The sequence below is a fragment of the Dicentrarchus labrax genome, unplaced genomic scaffold, assembly GCF_905237075.1.
Source record: "Dicentrarchus labrax unplaced genomic scaffold, dlabrax2021, whole genome shotgun sequence".
In the NCBI taxonomy this organism is placed as follows: domain Eukaryota; kingdom Metazoa; phylum Chordata; class Actinopteri; family Moronidae; genus Dicentrarchus; species Dicentrarchus labrax.
Genome location: NW_026136719.1, coordinates 23,390,537 through 23,407,860, shown reverse-complemented (window position 1 = coordinate 23,407,860; position 17,324 = coordinate 23,390,537). Strand labels below are relative to the sequence as shown.

Sequence of the window (17,324 nt, the reverse complement as noted above, 5' to 3'; positions counted from 1 at the left end):
TTGTTTTCATATAACTTGGAGACAGAACAACATACTGTATAAGCTACATTTGGAAGAAATGCCCTACAGGATTCATCACTTTATGCTATAGCATGTTATGAATATCTAACATCAGAAAAAACATATATTGTGACTAGTGTGTGTTGTGTTGCATTGCATGCTTACCACTCAGGGGCAAATCAGATTCCCTCACAGATATTAGAGGATGAAGTGTGGCTCGCAACCAGCGTGTGTTGTAGGGTGTTGTAGGGAGAAAGGCTAACTTCATCATGATAATCATTTGTGATTCCCAGTAATTAGTGAGTCATCGTTTATGTAAGCGGGGAGCTCACGCACAAGTGAGAACAGATCCGGGAAGCTAGATGTATTCTTAACAAAAAAGTTTGCTCAGTGTCACTTCTGATGTTATCCAGTAGCATGAGAGGGTCAGACGCTGTCAACAGAAGGAAGACATGACAGACTTTAGTGGGAGGTAGCTGATGATAGTCTATATTTTTTACACGCTACCCTTTTGTTATAATCTGTGACACATCGTCTGTGTCGGCAGCAGGACAGAAATAGAAATCTCCCATTTCCTCTGGTTCCTAGTGCAATAGGAACCATTTTCATTTAAGGTTTGGTCTTATAGCTGCCCAATAAGTCTTCCTCTAAAGTGAAAAATACCTTTTACCTTATAGCTTGCCAGCCTACACTACATAAGTATTTATTTATTTATAAAATAGGCCAGTGAAAGATATTCATTTGAAAAACATGTAATAACACTTACTATACAGCACCATTGGAAATTACGAATAGTGGCATTCATAGACTTTCCAATGTGTTTGGGGAAAGGTCACAATCTACTGTTACAATAATTTAACACTAAATAGAATAAAACTGAATTATGTCTGACCCATGAGTCTCATTAAGTGGGTGTCCTCCATTCATTACTCTTTTCAGAAGATGTGGGTGTTTGTTTGGACCAGCCACACGGAAGGTATCCTAGATGATGACTTGCAGAGATAACAGGTTGGATGTAGTGTAATTGAGGTGTGATAACAACATGGAGAAGATTGGGACTATCGTGAAACTAGACACTCCTGCCACCTACTGTTAGTTTAATCACCGTACCATTGATGAAAATAAGACAAGTAAAACGACAAATTATTATCAAATTATACCTGTGCGGAAATATTGAGGTGAATGTTGGCTAAACACACTTCTGACTGTCTATATCTGTCAATGCTAAATAATATTGCTATTACAATTTTTATGCTACATTGAAAGGTTTCATGAACCAAATAGCCACTGGTTAGTAGTTTTCAAATTGGTAATGATGAACAAGCACAGAAGTATACAAAGGGAAAATATAATATAATATATGGTACGTATAGGGTTATCCACATAACTATCACTGAGTGGCAAAAATAAGTGAAATTGATATTATTTTGGAAATTCTCATACCTCACCATGTTTTTCTTCACATTGTCAGTGGAAAAATCACATTTGTCTGAAAGGAATAATTTCAGACAATGAGACATACCTTAATCCAAATGAGTTTCCTGTAAGGCATTACAGAAAAAATTAGGAGTGAAGCGCGGAAATTACGGAGAAAAGATGCATTGGCACAGCTCTTCCTGCTGCACTGAGTAGCTCTGACGGAATGCTTTAAAGAGGACTGGATCACTCACAGTAATCCCAAAATTAATACCCATGATAAGACACAGCAAATGAGAGAATTGTTAGTCCCCAACTGTAGACATTTTGTGTGTACATTTAGGCCTAAGTAATTGCCATTTCATGTAATAGGACATAATGTCGAGTTAATGTGAAGCTCTCACACTCAGAGCCCGGGTCTTTAGCACATTAAACACATTTGCAGCATTCACTCTCACATTCTGGCTCATTATGTGGCAACATGTAAAAATATTCTCCACACAGAAAATCTTATTTGCATTTCATTTTGATGGCTTTGACAGATAACAGCAGCAACAGCAACAGAAAGCAGAACAATCAGTCTACAAAAGCTGTACAAAGTTATGCTAAAGACATTAAATAATATCTTCACCCAGACATTATTTGTACAACCTCAGACACACAATGAGAATGTACAGTGAGATTGAATAAAAACAAAAAACAGGAACAGCAACTGGCAACTGTGGCATCTGAGATCCACCCTCTCACAAGGATGCCTGTGATTCTGACCTCACATTGTTCTTCTTGACTGACCTCAATTACCATTGGCAGGCCAGGGTAGTTGTGACCATTTAGGCAGATTATATGAAAAGGATCACACATCCCTAAATGCCACAGACTAGCTGGCATTTGAAAAAAGTTTTATCTCCAGTCCGCCAAAAGTCGCAGGCTGCCACTGGCCTCGGTGCCATCGCTAAATTGACTGTCAGTGCTGAGTTAATCTGCCATATCACAGCAAGCTTTTGCTGACTATGAAATAATGACATTCTGATGCATATCTCAGGTTATTTCCCCTCACGGAGGAACTTAAAGGCTACATCTGAATAAAACCAATGTTGTCTAAATGCTGTCCATGCATGGATAGGCACATGATGCTGCGCTGTCAAATAGCGCTGTGAAATCTCCCTTTAAAACACTACAGAGGAAGAAGAGGTGAAGACACCAAAAGCTCACAACAATCTAATGGAGTGTAAAGCCATCACAAACCAGCTGTATTGTTGATTTACACTTATTCGGGGTATATGGAAGTATGCAGGCTTGCCAGAGTTGAGTCTTTCCTCTTGAGGAAAATGCAAGAAAAAACAAACACGAGTGTTGAATCCAAAGAACAATTTGAGGTTAGAAACTGCCCAAGGGATGCATAGACATTAATGAATAACAGAACTCTGCAGCATGTGAGAACTTGACAGCTGCCGTTTTTCCTGTACAATTGGATATTCAAACATGCAGCAAAGATTGCACACATATATATAACTTTTGTTGTCTTTTTTACAAAATTAGACAAGACATATTTTTAAACTGATAACACAAAACTGTAAAGGACTCAAGGTAAATTCAGTTTGGATGGTTTGACAGATTGGATTAACCGTATTTTACAAATCCATCTCAGAGGGCAAAAATGAATATAATATCCTTATTTCACTTCAGCATACTCTTTTAACACCGTAACTGTTTATGAATAATTGCAACAATTACTAACATATTTTTTTTTTCTGTTTTTCTTCAGTGGAGAAACATATAAAACTATAAAACTGCTGAAAAAGACATTTTGTAATATCCAATCTTGTACAATTTATTTAATTGGAAATTTACAAAACACCATGTTAGTATGACTTAAGTCCTGTCATTATTTATGTATGTCTCTGTGAACACGAGTCCACAGGAAAACCAAACAGTGTTGCTGAAACACATTGCATCAAGGTCAAACAAAACACAACTCAGAAAGACACACAGTCTCAGAACATATTGTGTATATACTGTGGGCGGGAGGGCACAATTAACTATGAGTCATATAAATGTTAAAATGAAAACTGATTTATTAATGATGGCTCAAAAACATGTAACATATGTGTTACTAATAATCCCTACAGGCTGAGTCAACAACCAAAAATACCTGGTGGGTCTGAGGTGTGTAGTCACGAATTACGTTATCACTTACTCAGTCAGACTCACTTCCTCTAGGAAATTAGATGTGACCCACGATAACAAAAGCAGTTCATAATTAGTGGTGATGAAAGCTTCTCAGTTGTCAACCAAGATGTTTCTTTTTTGTCAGTTTGATTATTAAATGTTGATTAAGAGAGCGTCCAGGTGTTAATTAAGGTTGTAGTGGAAAGTAAACTCACCTACATCCACTTTATGCTTTGTTTTATTTGCAGAATAGGCTTTACCAACCTTTAAAGGCAGCCATTAATGTGTCATAAATGATTAATTCAGAGTGATTGTTTTTATTGGTGGTTGTTTGGTTTATGACAGAATTGTAATATCTAAGTCAGTGATTGTAAGCTTTATCTCACATGACTCACAATTACAAATGGAGAGACTACTTTATTTGTATTCTTAATGTCTTTGCCAAAGCTTGACAATTTTTAAAGCTGCAGTCATCAATATGTTTATCAAAATAATGGTTAAAATAACTATCTTTAATCTGAAATGGTCGCAATGACAAATCCCTACAGTGCGTTTCAGAGTTTATGAGTGTTTTGGTCTCAATGCCCTCATCAACCTATTTCCATCAGCAGCAGGCAAATGTTTACAACGGAAAAGTTCAGATAAACTTAAGCAATGCTACTTGCCCAGCATTAAATGACATACACACTTAGTAACTAGCTAGTAAAGTGAATATTCAACATACATGGTACTAGAAAACCCAAATCCATATAATGCAATTATTTCTCTTTGTTTACGATTCTACTGAAAATTGGATTAAAATGTTTTGGAACATGCATCCATGAAGCACAACATCAACTGACATGACATTGGCTTTAAGGTGGCTCCTGTTTCATTTCCTAATCCTGAGGCACCGCCTTGAAGACGGTCACTGGCAAGTTTCAAGAATTTCCTTATTTTACTTTCATGCTTAAATGTTGCATATGAAGTGCCACATGGTCCACCTTTTTAGCTGCAGTTATACTGTTTTTATACAAACAATGAAACGGGTAGGTAGGTTGCCTGGGTGCTGATTAGTTTGGATGTCAAAAGACATGCATTAAATAATCAATCTACAAATAATATTTACAACAGCATCTAAGAAACATACATTATTTCTGTAAAAAAAAAAATGATTCATTTATGTAAATTAATTTAGCTTCTACAATGATTATTGGTCTCTTGCTGTTTGAAACCAAAGTTAATATCATATTGACATCCTTATTCTAATGTTACCCTCTCATGAATACCATTTCGGCTGTTCTTAAACCACAGCTGAACAAACACAGAGCTTGCACAGTGCCTTTCACCAGTTGTGAGGTTTTGGAAAGCCCCTCTGCTCTCTCTCGTATCCTGAAGTGACACCTCAACACAGCGCTCACAGGCGGGCGGGACTTCCGGTTGAGCGAACCCGGAAGATTCGGATGCAAGTTTCACTGCTCGACCGTGCATCCATATGCTCGTTACTTTAAACGTTTTAATGTGATTTAGGTGCTTTTTCTACCCAGTAGTATTTGCAACAATGTTATCTTTAGACTTTCTTGACGATGTGCGTCGCATGAATAAGCGGCAGGTATGTACCCGGGCTTTAGTTTACTCTGATGTTCCGACCGCCTCTTTGTATTGTGAGAGACCTCAGAGCTAACGATAATTAGCCGCCGACCGCTATCTAACGTTGCAGCATGTCTGTCACTTGTTAGCAACATATAAAGTGAACTGTTTTATGCACATGTGCCTTTCAGAATGGTCTCCTTAATATTACAGCGTAAAAAACACATAGAAACCTTGTTTAAACAATAATCCTGACTTCAGTGTAGCTAGCCATTTCCCTCGCTTAACCACACTATTGTCATGGCACTGTTAGCCACAGTGTAACGCCAGATTTGCTTTCCAATGAATCACCAGTGAATTTAACGTTATCTCAAAGATATTGGTGTAAAAATGCAAGAGCTAACTACTAAGTTGGTATTGTGCTAGTTTCTGTCTGAATTTGTCTTACTCATGGTAGTGGCACATTTGTGTTTTGAAGGGTTGTTTCTTGAAATGCATTGTCACTTCTTTTGTTTGCAGCTCTATTACCAGGTGCTCAACTTTGGTATGATAGTTTCCTCTGCGCTGATGATCTGGAAGGGGCTGATGGTTGTCACTGGCAGTGAGAGTCCAATCGTTGTTGTTCTCAGGTAAGTTGGTCACATGTGTTGGGATTTTCAGTCTAGTTCTGCCTTAATTTGGTATTTTTTTCCTTTGCTGATGAGAGTCAGTGTTGTGAGATGTTAACTAACTCACTTGGCGATTAAAGAAGGGGTTCGGTGTTTAAATATACAATCCTGCACAGAACAGGCTTCATGCTGAGTATTTGGAGACACTAAGAAGTTAAAAGCTTTGGTTGCACTGTTGCAATACATATCCATTAGGGACTAGTGACTCAGCTACTTTCTCATTTACTCGTTTTTCTGTACATGCCTGGAACATCTCTCTCTATCTACTGTACATTTGTGATAAACAGTCATTGGGGTGAGCATCATTCACCCCCAGTGTGAATTAAACAATAAAGTTGAAAGATTAGAAAGTTAAAGTAAAAGAAATAGCCAACAACCTTTAAGATTTCCGTATGTCTCTGATGTATGAGCACAAAATTAGACTGTGTTGCATTTCTTCTGAAAAACATGACTCTTTGAAAGATTACACTCACGTCACCATTTTGGGAAGGTGAATTTGACTGTCCTTTTTTTTTTTAGCTCCAGTTTTACTTACCCATGTATTTTTAGCAAACCAAAAAGAAAGCCAAGAACAAATAATATATAATATAATAACCACCTTAATCAAGTCAAGTCAATTTTATTTATATGGCCCAATGTCACAACATTTGCTTCAGGGGGCTTTACAATCTGTACAACATACAGGGGACCCTCTGTTCTTAGACCCTCAATTCAGAAAAGGAAAATACTCCCCCTAAAACCCTTTTTTTTAATAGGCGAACAGGGAAGGATCCTCTTCCAGGACAGACAGACATGCAACAGCTGTTGTGTGTGCAGAGTTATCAACAGAAAATACTTTGAACTCAAACCAAAACAGATAATATTATACAAGTCATCTTTTTAAGATCCTCTCACCATCATTAGATTCAAGATTCAAGAAGCTTTATTTATCCCGAGGGAAATTACTGTGCAACAGTTTCAATACAAAGGTGGGAAAGTAAAGTACTACAGGGTTAGAGTAAAAAAAAAAGCTAACATAAAATAAAACAAAACAAAGTTAAATTAAATTAAATTAAATTAAAATAAAGGCTAACATAAAATAAATCAAACAATTAATTAAATGCAACAAAATGCAAGCACTTACACGTAACATAAGAAGAAAATCCAATCCAGTCCTATCCACTTTATTTACATAGCACGATTTTAACAAACACAAGGTTTCCAAAGTGCTACACAAAAAGATTCAATGTTCAATTCACTGTAAAGAAGAAAACAAGTAACTAAATGTGACAAAGTCCAACAAAAATTGCAGTTAAACGTAGGTACAGTATATACAATATACAACAATATGCACCGTGCAGTTTAGCAGCATAAATTGAAATAAAATAAGTACAAACTAAATAAGTGATGAGGAGCGATTGGATAAAGTGGTAACAGTGGTAAAAGTGATAAACAAATTATGCCAAATACAACAACTGATGTGTGGATCCTTCTACAACGCAACATTTACAGAATCACTCTCTGATTCTGTGAAAGTTTATTTACATATTTTATTTAGGAAAGCTTTATGATAAAAACAAAGCCACATATGAGTCCTCTCATATATGGCTGTTGCTATCATACAGTAGTCTGTTGTGTAAACACAACAGCTGTAAACCAACTGTTGACCTATTGATTATATATTATTAGATTGCTGATGTTATGGCTTCTAACTCCCTTTTAATTAATGTTTATTCTTATTATTAAGTTCTTCTCTGCAATATGGATGTGGTTTTGTCATGTCATATTACCTTCAGTATTGAGTAACACAAGCAAAACAATTCCAGTTGGTCTTTCGGTCCTAATCTGAGTCATGTAATTTTGAGTGGTCATGTTGAAAGTTGTTGTTTATGTATTTGTGTGGCTTCACAAATATAACAATTTGATTTTGGGCTGAGTTTGTTTTCTGCAAACTGTCACTGTAAACTTTTAAAAGACATTGCTGCAATAAGTTGTTCATAATGTCTGTTAAACAAAGGTTGAGAATAGCAATGCATATTATTAATCAATAGTGGAAATGTTCTATTTAAATTATCTACATGGTACTAATTAGTTTTGTGTATCATTGATTTCAGTGGCAGTATGGAGCCAGCTTTCCACAGAGGAGACCTGCTGTTTCTGACCAACCGGGTAGAGGATCCCATCAGAGTCGGAGAGATTGTTGTCTTCAGGATAGAAGGCAGAGAGATCCCAATAGTACACAGAGTACTAAAGATACATGAAAAGTAGGAATACACATCTTAGTAGTGTTGTTGCCCATTTCCAAGTTGTACTTTCAATGTCACTGAGTCCGATGCCTATGTATCAAACTTGAGAATGCGATTGATAGTATTAAATTGTATTGAAAAGTTATATAAAATGCTCAGAGAAGGCTCTGTAATATTTTACACTTAATCACGTATCCTCATCCAGACACAGATGTACTCAAAAAGAGGACTCGTGTACATTGTGGTCTAAATTCACACTGATACTTTGTCCACAGGGAAAATGGAGACATTAAGTTCTTGACCAAAGGGGACAACAATGCAGTGGATGACAGAGGACTGTACAAGCAGGGCCAACATTGGCTGGAGAAAAAGGATGTGGTTGGACGAGCTAGGGGGTAAGTACTTTGTTTGGAAAAAATCATATTAGTACAGGTAGCTTGATAACATAATAGGACAGATAACAAGTATCAGTAATATATGTTTCCAGCTCTAAACTGGAGGATAATTGCAATCAATTCAAGTTTGAAGCAGAGAATATACATACATATTGTGTTCAATAGTCTTTATTAGATAGAACAAGATAAAACAATGTGTTGCCAAGGTTTTTTCTGCAGAGACACGTGGACACAATAAAGACAACGGTTGTACAGTCTAATAATCGTGGATGAAATGCCCTGTTTGTCTTTGGTTGGAGACAAACTGACAAGGTCATATGCAAAATGCAGTAATTTTATTTCTTGGCTGTTTAAGATTTGGGGATTAGGGATATTCTGTTATCTCTGCTCGTTCATTTATATTTAACAAGGTAGGACTTCTTCTAGGTTCATCCTCTTCATTGGTGCTTGTCAAGATGTATGAGAAGGGATAGTGTAGGAAGGCCTGTCTGACGTACCATATGCACGCCATGTCCAAACAAAGATTACAACTCCATAACTGTTTTCTGATTGTTTATTGTAGAGACAAAAGGAACACCTTTACCTTGTATACTCAAATACTAAAATAAGGCTCCCTTCTCAGCCCCTCTCTGTCACAAACAAAACTGCTAGCACCTCCACTAACACACACACACACACACACACACATTACCATCAGTGACTTAGGCCCTGTATACACCTGTATTTTGGGTCATCCAATCACAAGTGACCATCTCAAAGTACAGGTGTGAATGCATTTAGGACCCATTGAGATCCATGGATCTCATGGATGGTGTACACACGAAACAAGTGTCTGATTTTCATTTGGGCTGTAGAGCTAGTACAAAAGAACAAAGGAAACTTCTTCTTTGTTCAATTTCTGAAATCTACAGCATAACCCAATGTATTTTTTAATTCAATTAATAAAAAGATAACCAAGTATATCAGATTTTCATGTGCACGAAATAATGAGTAATACATGACTGTTCTTTGTTTTGATATCGACATTATATATTGGCCTGCCTAAATATCGGCAGGGGCCATTAAAAACAACCCATATTGGTCAAACAGAGCCTTAGTGATAGGCATGCAACTCAAACAGATCCCTTGCTCCTACACATAAGTAGGGTTGTGAATTCATGTTTGAGCAGATGTCATCCCAGAAAGCTGTCTTCCAATTATAATTCATAAGAAGTGTGCCTTCTGTTTTTTTCAGAATTAATTTTTGACTTGTTTTACAATAATTTATAATTTTTTTTTCTGTTTATATCCATTATGGCAGCAAAAGTCATGAAGTTTTTAATTCAATGATGTTGAAGTTGTAGACTCTTTGTGTACTGTAGGAAATGTTCAGTTACAAACTGACATATATTACGTGTCTTGACATTTCTTGACCGTAAGCATTTCTATCCTCTCCAGGTTTGTGCCATACATTGGAATTGTCACCATTCTGATGAATGATTACCCCAAGTTCAAAGTAAGCTGGTCAACCCCATCGCACATTTCCAAGATTTCCTTTCGTTTTTAAGCATAGAAATGTTCAGCATGTTGTTAAATCTGTTTTTCCTTCTGCAGTATGCTGTTCTCTTCATGCTGGGTCTCTTTGTGTTGGTCCATCGGGAGTGAGGTACCCAAGCTTCAGGAGTCTCGAAGGATATACTACGTCCAGGAAACCTCAGTCATGCCTTTCAAAACAGAATTAAGTTAGACTTTGTCAAACCCAACTGGCTCTTTTGTACCATTTGTTTGAACATTTTGTAGAAATGTGGATAGGGTGTTTACATTTGAAAAATCCAAGCTTTAAAATATTTTTGTGAGGGAACTAGGCTAGATTTAGTTTGAAATCTATCTTTATTTGTAATCCTCAGAATGTGAAACAGCATTCATCGAGATAAATTAAGTCTTGTTTCTTTCCTGTTGAATCATTGTCTTTGAAAAAGATATGCGAAGTATTTTATGACAACTGAAAATGAATGATATTAAATATGAAATCTGGTTACCATCCACTATGGATTATTTCTTCTTTGTCTCATTTTCTCTTGAGCCCTGGTCTACATTAACAGCCACTGCTGAGGATGTCTGCCCTGAAGTGGTGGAATTAAACACATTTAAACAACATGTCACAAACAAACTCACTGTCTATATATGTTTTTTTTATTTTTTAATTACTCAAATGAATTCACATAAAAATATGTATTTCTGTTATATTGAGTGATGAACAGTATCTTCTGGAAATCTTTTTGCAAGAAAATATTTTTTGTCTATTGCTGTTAAAGAGAATCTTGCATTAAATTGATATTTAATGAATTGTTACTAATCCTGTATGTTTAGCAATGTATTCTTTTACAAGTACAACTTTTAAGTAGTAAAGTTATTATAAAGTATTTGTGATGAAGAAGATACATTTTATAATAATAAATCATCCAGATATTCTATGAAACCAGTACCTGAGCTGTGTCTGAAATAATATTTTTCTCATATAAAATGGTGTAGTTTGATAAATTTCTTATATAAAGGTCACTGGAGTGGGGCACACGATCTGCCCTGTTTTCAAGTGGGCTGAGATTTTCATTAGTGCTTGGGCATTAACCTAGCTCTTATTTGTTCAATGTGAGCAAGCTTAAGTGTTCTTGCAATCAAGGTGTATTCGGCTGGGGCTATATGTAATCATACAGTAGTATGGATCAACATATAATCTTGATATGGAGCCACTTGAAACTCTATTGAAGTACTTGACCTTTAACCTAAATTGAATGCATTTGGTTGCCATCTTCATTACACCTCAAAGACCTTGACTGTGTTGCTTGTTAGGTGGGGCGTTTTACCTCTGCTATTTCATGCAGTTTGTCACAAAAACAATATCCTTCAGTGCTCATGATTGGGCATGAGAAATCACACGAGGATTAGGAAATTAAGCTGATCTGAATTAAAGCAGTCTCATTTAAAACGTAACTGTTTTTCAGTTCAACTTTTCATAGTTTTGTTACTGGTACGGCGTCAGATTTGGAAAGAGCATAAGCCTCAACATGGCGAGGCCCTGAGGGAACAAAGCAGCATCAGGTATTGTGGTATAATTGTGGCCCTTGGTCTGTGAATCAGTTGTTTTGATCTTAAGATGCAAATATATATAGAGAAATTCTGTTCCATAAAACCATAGTTGTCCCTGTTCATCTAATATGTGAATTTAGTGAGAGTGATGGTCAGACAGTCTTCTAATTGGACTGACATTTAGCTATGCAGAGAGTTTGTAATCACAAGTATGTGTGTGTGAATGCCAAAGGTTATGAAAAGAGCAAGATACAAGCTGTAGCCCTTCCACTAAACTTGTAACTTTAGCACCCTGAAGTGACAAAGAGGCAGTCTGTCTTATCAGGTCTAAATTAGCAGAGAGAACCAGCAGGTTCTCCTGTCCTCAGAGGACTGATGGTGATCACAGCAGCATGCTGCAACTGGCCAAATGTCATGTTGCTCATTGTAAAGGGGCCAGACATGGCCCTGAGAGCAGGCGGGGGTAGAGGGACCTGGGCAGAAAATTACTATATGTGTTGCTCTATAAGCATTAGCTATCACCTCTGCTATTTTTTGGATCTGGTCACACAATTTACACCAACAGTGCACGACCACCAATAAATTATCTAAGTATTTACCAGTTTATGGAGCTTGAGTTAATGGTTGCAATGTTGTGCTATATGATATTTTATTGGTTTAATATGAACTATAAGAGCATGATGAATGTATTTGAGGAAATTCCCCTCAAAGAAGTATAAATATATGGCTGTTTTTTGCAGGTTACCTCTACCACATAGTCCTCTCAAAAAACTTCTAAAACAAAATGCCAGCTTCTAACAGGAGAAAATAAAATAAAACTATAATTAATCAGCCCCTACTGAACATTAGCGCGCTTGTTGATGCTCATCTAGTTGGGAGGCTGAGGAGACTGTTCTGTAGCAAACATTTGCCTCTGTCCTGAGTTAAAGATGAATCGTGCGCTGCGTAAAAGACGCACAGCCAGAGGCGCGGTCCAACGAAACCATGACAAAGACTGAGTACATTTTCTATTTATGCAGCTGGCTGAGTAAAAAGTACACGCAACATACACAGAGCCCACCCCAACCAGGAGTGCCTATAAAAGCAGGATGCGTCTGAGCAATCCAACAGGAGACGGTTGGAAATTTGCGCCCTGGAGGACGGTTCGCCACTGCGTTGAGATGAGAGGGTTTACGCTGAATAATGTTTGCCAGTGTGGCTTATTTACTTATCTTGTCTTCTTTTCTTTCATGTCTTTTACCGCTGCGGTCAGTTTCGACCTGACAGAGCTTAGGAATAAAGTTGCAAAAATTAAAGTGAATCCAAGAGGCAATCTTTGGGCTACAGGTAAGCATCATGTTCTGATCTAATAGCTTTGGACCAATCAGCAATGTTCGCATTGGATGGTCTAATGAGTCTAATTTCGTATATGTTTGAACATGTTTTAAATTTCTTTTCACATGATTAAATTTTCTGCCTCTAACGATGTTGAATTTGTCATGTTCCTGAAAGGTATTTCCCTCCTCCAGGTCTTAGTTTAAAGCGTTTTCTTTGATTTGACAGGACACTTCATGGGCAAGAAGAGCGTGATGGATACCCCTCTGCTGCCTTCAGCTGAGGGGCAGGGTGTTGATGCGCTGGAAGTCACCCTGCCTGCGGAGCAGAGCGCTCTCGGGGAGCTTTTCCAAGAGTTCCTGCGAGTGGCGTTGCAGGCGCAGGTGGATACACAAGAGAGCCGCTCGAAAAATCAGGTGAGTACCTCTGATGTTCAATCGTCAAACGTTTTTTTACGACCTAAAAAGACTGAAATTATAGATTTTGTGACTGACTTGGATGTGTACTGTGTTTCAGGAGGGGGACTTGTTGATGAAGATTTTAGAAAGCTACATCCAAAGCAGAAAGTGATACAGAGAGGATGGAAGTCTGGCACGCATGAACACGGATTCCGGGTCATCTGGCCTCATGGGTTATAATAAACAAATTAGACACAGTCTACAGTCTCCTGCTCATCATGATTGTAATTTACTGTAACTGTTATACTTAGCATACAGCTCATGTGCCATTTGCAATACACGTATGGTTTTCTTTTGTTTTGATGATGATATTTCACATTGTCTTGTTGTTCAAAGTTATTTATATTAAATAAAATAATTATTTGCACTGCTGTGACTTTGGCAGATCAATTTTTGTCATTTTGATAGATCATGGTTGGATTTTCTGAGATCATGTCCCAGTTAACATCAGCACACATAACTGCTGTAAGGAAATGCTGATCACTTCATTATGGCTAATACACCACTGATTGGACAACACAGGGAAGACAATTGAACATGGCAATGTCTTGAGGCCCTTTAGTGAGAAATGTGACTAATTTTTCGCTTGTATTTAAAATAAAATATATGTTTATATAAATCTATATATCATGAAATAAACAGGGGACAGAACAGTTTTTCTAATTAAAACTATATGTTGGTCCAGGCTTTAGGCTACAGTATGAAAACGTTACTACTGAGTTTGCCCCCTTCTACTTTCCTCTACAGGGGTTTGCTACATGTAACCTTCACAGACCTTATTTATAGGCCCAACACTAACAGCTGATTGTTCAGCATGAGTAAGATTTTTTCCCGCTTTTGTGCTAAAGGCATTTTCTAAAATAACACTTATATAAATACAAAAGTAGGCAGCTTATATAAATCACATTTTCCAGTTTCCTGAATATTTTTACATGAACTCGATATTATCTTTTGTGCTTTTCCTGTCCTTTGCATAAAGGGATGATCTGTTCTCTCAATCAATAGCGGTGAAGTGAGATGGCCCATTCTTTGCCTTGGGCTAATCTTTTGTAGGTAATGGTTAGGCTATGTCAATATCTCTCCCACAATGCCCGGCCTGTTGTTTTATGTCATTTTCATGGTAAGGAATATGCTCCCTGTCCAAAGTAGTGAGTGGTGGGAGGAAATATAGAATCCACTGTTCAGGTGAAACAGATGAGAGTTGTGTCAGTCTATCTGGTTAACTCCACAATTTTGGTCCAATAAGTGACTCATAAAACAGATTGCACTTTGAATAAAGAACACACACAGTTGTCAGTTTATGAGATACACCAAGCCAAAACTAATGTAGTCTAAAACAACAGCCCTGCAATAAAACCTCCCTTCATGGAGGTTATAATGTTCAGTTTGTGTTGATTCAACTTTATGGTCCTTTGTGGTGCTGTTGAATTGTATTGCTATACTGAGAGGTGTTTCTAATATTTCTTAATACCCTTATTGAGGTCATCACAGTTACCCCAAATAGGTGACAACTTCATACTGTTGTAATGGACTGCAAGGTGTACTTATTAACTATATGCTCTCAATAAATTTAAAGAGGAGGACAAAGATGTTTTGTTTTTTTCTCCATAAACACACGTTTTAAGCTATCATTATTTTTGCCAAACAACATTGAGATCCAGAAAGGTGCAGAACATTGTACACAAGTAGGTTAGTAGGCTGGAAAATTGGATACAAAATTGGAAAAAAATAAGCCTGCTCAATAGGTTACAGGAAATTTAAGTGCCTGAAGAAAAGCATTCAAACTCGCATTCAAAACTTTGATGACGGGGTGAATAGCTTATAAAAGTGTGTTCCTTTTTGTTAAAATTCTCTTTTTGGTTAAAAATATTATGTTCTTTAGTCTTTGCAATTAATTTTTTAAGAGCTAAAGTTCAGGACAATATATTGTATAGTAATGGGCCATCCATAGTTTATTATTTTTTACTAATAGCAGACACAGTATTTGAATGTTGAGAGAAATTTAATCTTCAAACGCTGTATCTTTAATTAATTTGAAATGTCAAGCCACTGCATGTTAAAAAATACACTCATTGTGTTGCTACAATAATTATCAATGTGTGTGTGTGTGTGTGTGTGTGTATGAGAGAATAACTGTCCTCCCATGGTTTAAAATTGCAGATCCAAACATGTTGCAGAGTGTTAACTGCTGAGGAAGGCGATGTCTCCACACAATTTGAGCGTGCAGATCTCCCATGACATATTCTTCCTCACTGCTGAGGGAATGAGAGATTCAATTCAGCATCTCTGCGCCCTCTGTTTACTTAGAATTTTTGCTCACATACAGGAAATCCATCCTTTATGCTCAGATTTATCTAATAATTCTTTGTTCTTTCAACCTACACAAATTAACAGCTCTGTGTCTTTAAATTCACAGGAGAGCTGATCCTTGCCAAAGAGAAGACCATTGTAAATGTTAATTCCTGGAAAAGAAAATCTTATTCCTGCACTGATAGGATTTTATTAATTTCTTTTTTTTTTCAGTTTTGTTGGTGGTAAAAGTCACTATAATATATTCTCCAAAATAAATCTCAGACAGCTGAGTTAGATAAAGAGTTTAATCTTTGAGGCTTTGAGGTGTGAAATGTGAAAAATAATATCAAAAAGATGCAACCAACTTTTAGTATATTACCAATACACTGAATTATATCCAATAATTAGCAAATATTGGTAATGGCTAGAATTAGGTATTTATGAATGGTAATTTAAGGGAACACTAAACCTTTTGCTGTGATGTGATTACAAATAATTCAAATTAAACATTCATGTGTGTGTAGTATATAGCATATAGTAGCAAGTGGGGCAAATCAAGTAATTCCAATCAACATACAGCAATACAACCATGACCATAGACCATGAAAACTATAGCCTATTGGTTATATTCAGCATGGGGGAATCAGTTAAACCAAATGATGGAGCTAAATAAAACCAATCATCAGACACCACAGATGTTAGCAAGTGTATAGATTTCTTCACTTTGAATAGGTTGAATTAGATTTTAATATTTATGTTTTTATTTCCTTACATCAGTGACACTGATATTGGCCATCTGGCTTTTTTAGATTTTAGCTCTTCGAATCTTTTAGTAGATTCAATGTCATCCAAATCATTGCCTCCTGCTGTGTGACAAATTTGATTTAAAGTATCAGTAATTTGCTAAAACAAGATTTACGGGATTTCATTTGTTTCCATGAGGGTGTTCCTTGGACAGCTTTGGCGTTCACTAATTAAAGCTTTGGTTGTAAATGGGTTTCACGTGTCATGTGAGGGCATTTTAATTTGAACAGACACAACAGTGGGACAGTAAATCACTCAGTTTACCATACAAATAGGAATCTCTCGTCTTGGCAATGACAATTTATGATAGATTTTCAGTTTTGTCCCCACATTGAACTGAATGAAAGAAATTTGAATTCAAACAAAAATAAATGTCATGTTTTTCATCTGGCATGTAAAAGAGGAGCAAAATGTGTAAACGCAACCAAACACTTTAGCTTTTTCATTTACTAAAAACAACAAGTGAAACCATACTCTGGACTATGTACCATGACATGAACCAAACAGCCACTTTTCATATGGTCTAGAAAGCTGTGATTTTCATAGGCTATGTACAAACTTTAACACAGCCACTGACGTATTTGGTGGAAGGTAACGAGTTGGAAGTATAAACCAAAGTCATAGCTGTATTGTATGTTTATGCCCTTGGGACTTTTGGTATCCAATATTTATCTCCGTGCCTATCTGCTTGTTTCTTCATTTTGTATTGTTCTGTTTTAATAATGACTCAGTTTCTAGCCAACAGGAAGTCTTGATGCATAATTCACAATGTGGATGTATGTTGTGTCAACAGTAGTAGCCCTGGATTCTTCTTGAATTTGTAAGTGCTCAATCTTGCTCAGTTTGAACACTAAAAGCTGACAGAGACAAATGTGGCAAGTTTTAACTCAATAAAATAAAGGCTTTAAGGCACTCATTTTCAACTGAGTAATCAATCCTGCCACCATA

At 36.7% G+C, this 17,324-nt stretch overlaps 2 protein-coding genes across 2 annotated transcripts; both read left to right on the top strand.

Annotated features, from left to right (window-relative positions):
* The first annotated feature begins 4,996 nt into the window (after positions 1–4,996).
* sec11a (SEC11 homolog A, signal peptidase complex subunit) lies at positions 4,997–10,466 on the top strand. The gene is made up of 6 exons (XM_051379450.1): positions 4,997–5,176; positions 5,674–5,783; positions 7,916–8,065; positions 8,323–8,442; positions 9,880–9,937; positions 10,036–10,466. The coding sequence occupies exons 1-6, from the start codon at positions 5,126–5,128 to the stop codon at positions 10,084–10,086; spliced, it is 540 nt and encodes a 179-aa protein (XP_051235410.1). The 5' UTR covers positions 4,997–5,125; the 3' UTR covers positions 10,087–10,466.
* Positions 10,467–12,623: 2,157 nt separating this feature from the next.
* Positions 12,624–13,647, top strand: nmbb (neuromedin Bb). The gene is made up of 3 exons (XM_051379452.1): positions 12,624–12,834; positions 13,051–13,238; positions 13,339–13,647. The coding sequence occupies exons 1-3, from the start codon at positions 12,669–12,671 to the stop codon at positions 13,390–13,392; spliced, it is 408 nt and encodes a 135-aa protein (XP_051235412.1). The 5' UTR covers positions 12,624–12,668; the 3' UTR covers positions 13,393–13,647.
* The last annotated feature ends 3,677 nt before the right edge of the window (positions 13,648–17,324 follow it).

Coding starts and splice junctions, on each gene's coding strand:
- sec11a (XM_051379450.1), top strand. CDS start 5,126: ATGTTATCTTTAGACTTTCTTGACGATGTGCGTCGCATGAATAAGCGG. Junction 5,177..5,673: donor GTCGCATGAATAAGCGGCAG/GTATGTACCCGG, acceptor TTTTGTTTGCAG/CTCTATTACCAGGTGCTCAA. Junction 9,938..10,035: donor ATGATTACCCCAAGTTCAAA/GTAAGCTGGTCA, acceptor TTCCTTCTGCAG/TATGCTGTTCTCTTCATGCT.
- nmbb (XM_051379452.1), top strand. CDS start 12,669: ATGAGAGGGTTTACGCTGAATAATGTTTGCCAGTGTGGCTTATTTACT. Junction 12,835..13,050: donor AGGCAATCTTTGGGCTACAG/GTAAGCATCATG, acceptor TTGATTTGACAG/GACACTTCATGGGCAAGAAG. Junction 13,239..13,338: donor AGAGCCGCTCGAAAAATCAG/GTGAGTACCTCT, acceptor ACTGTGTTTCAG/GAGGGGGACTTGTTGATGAA.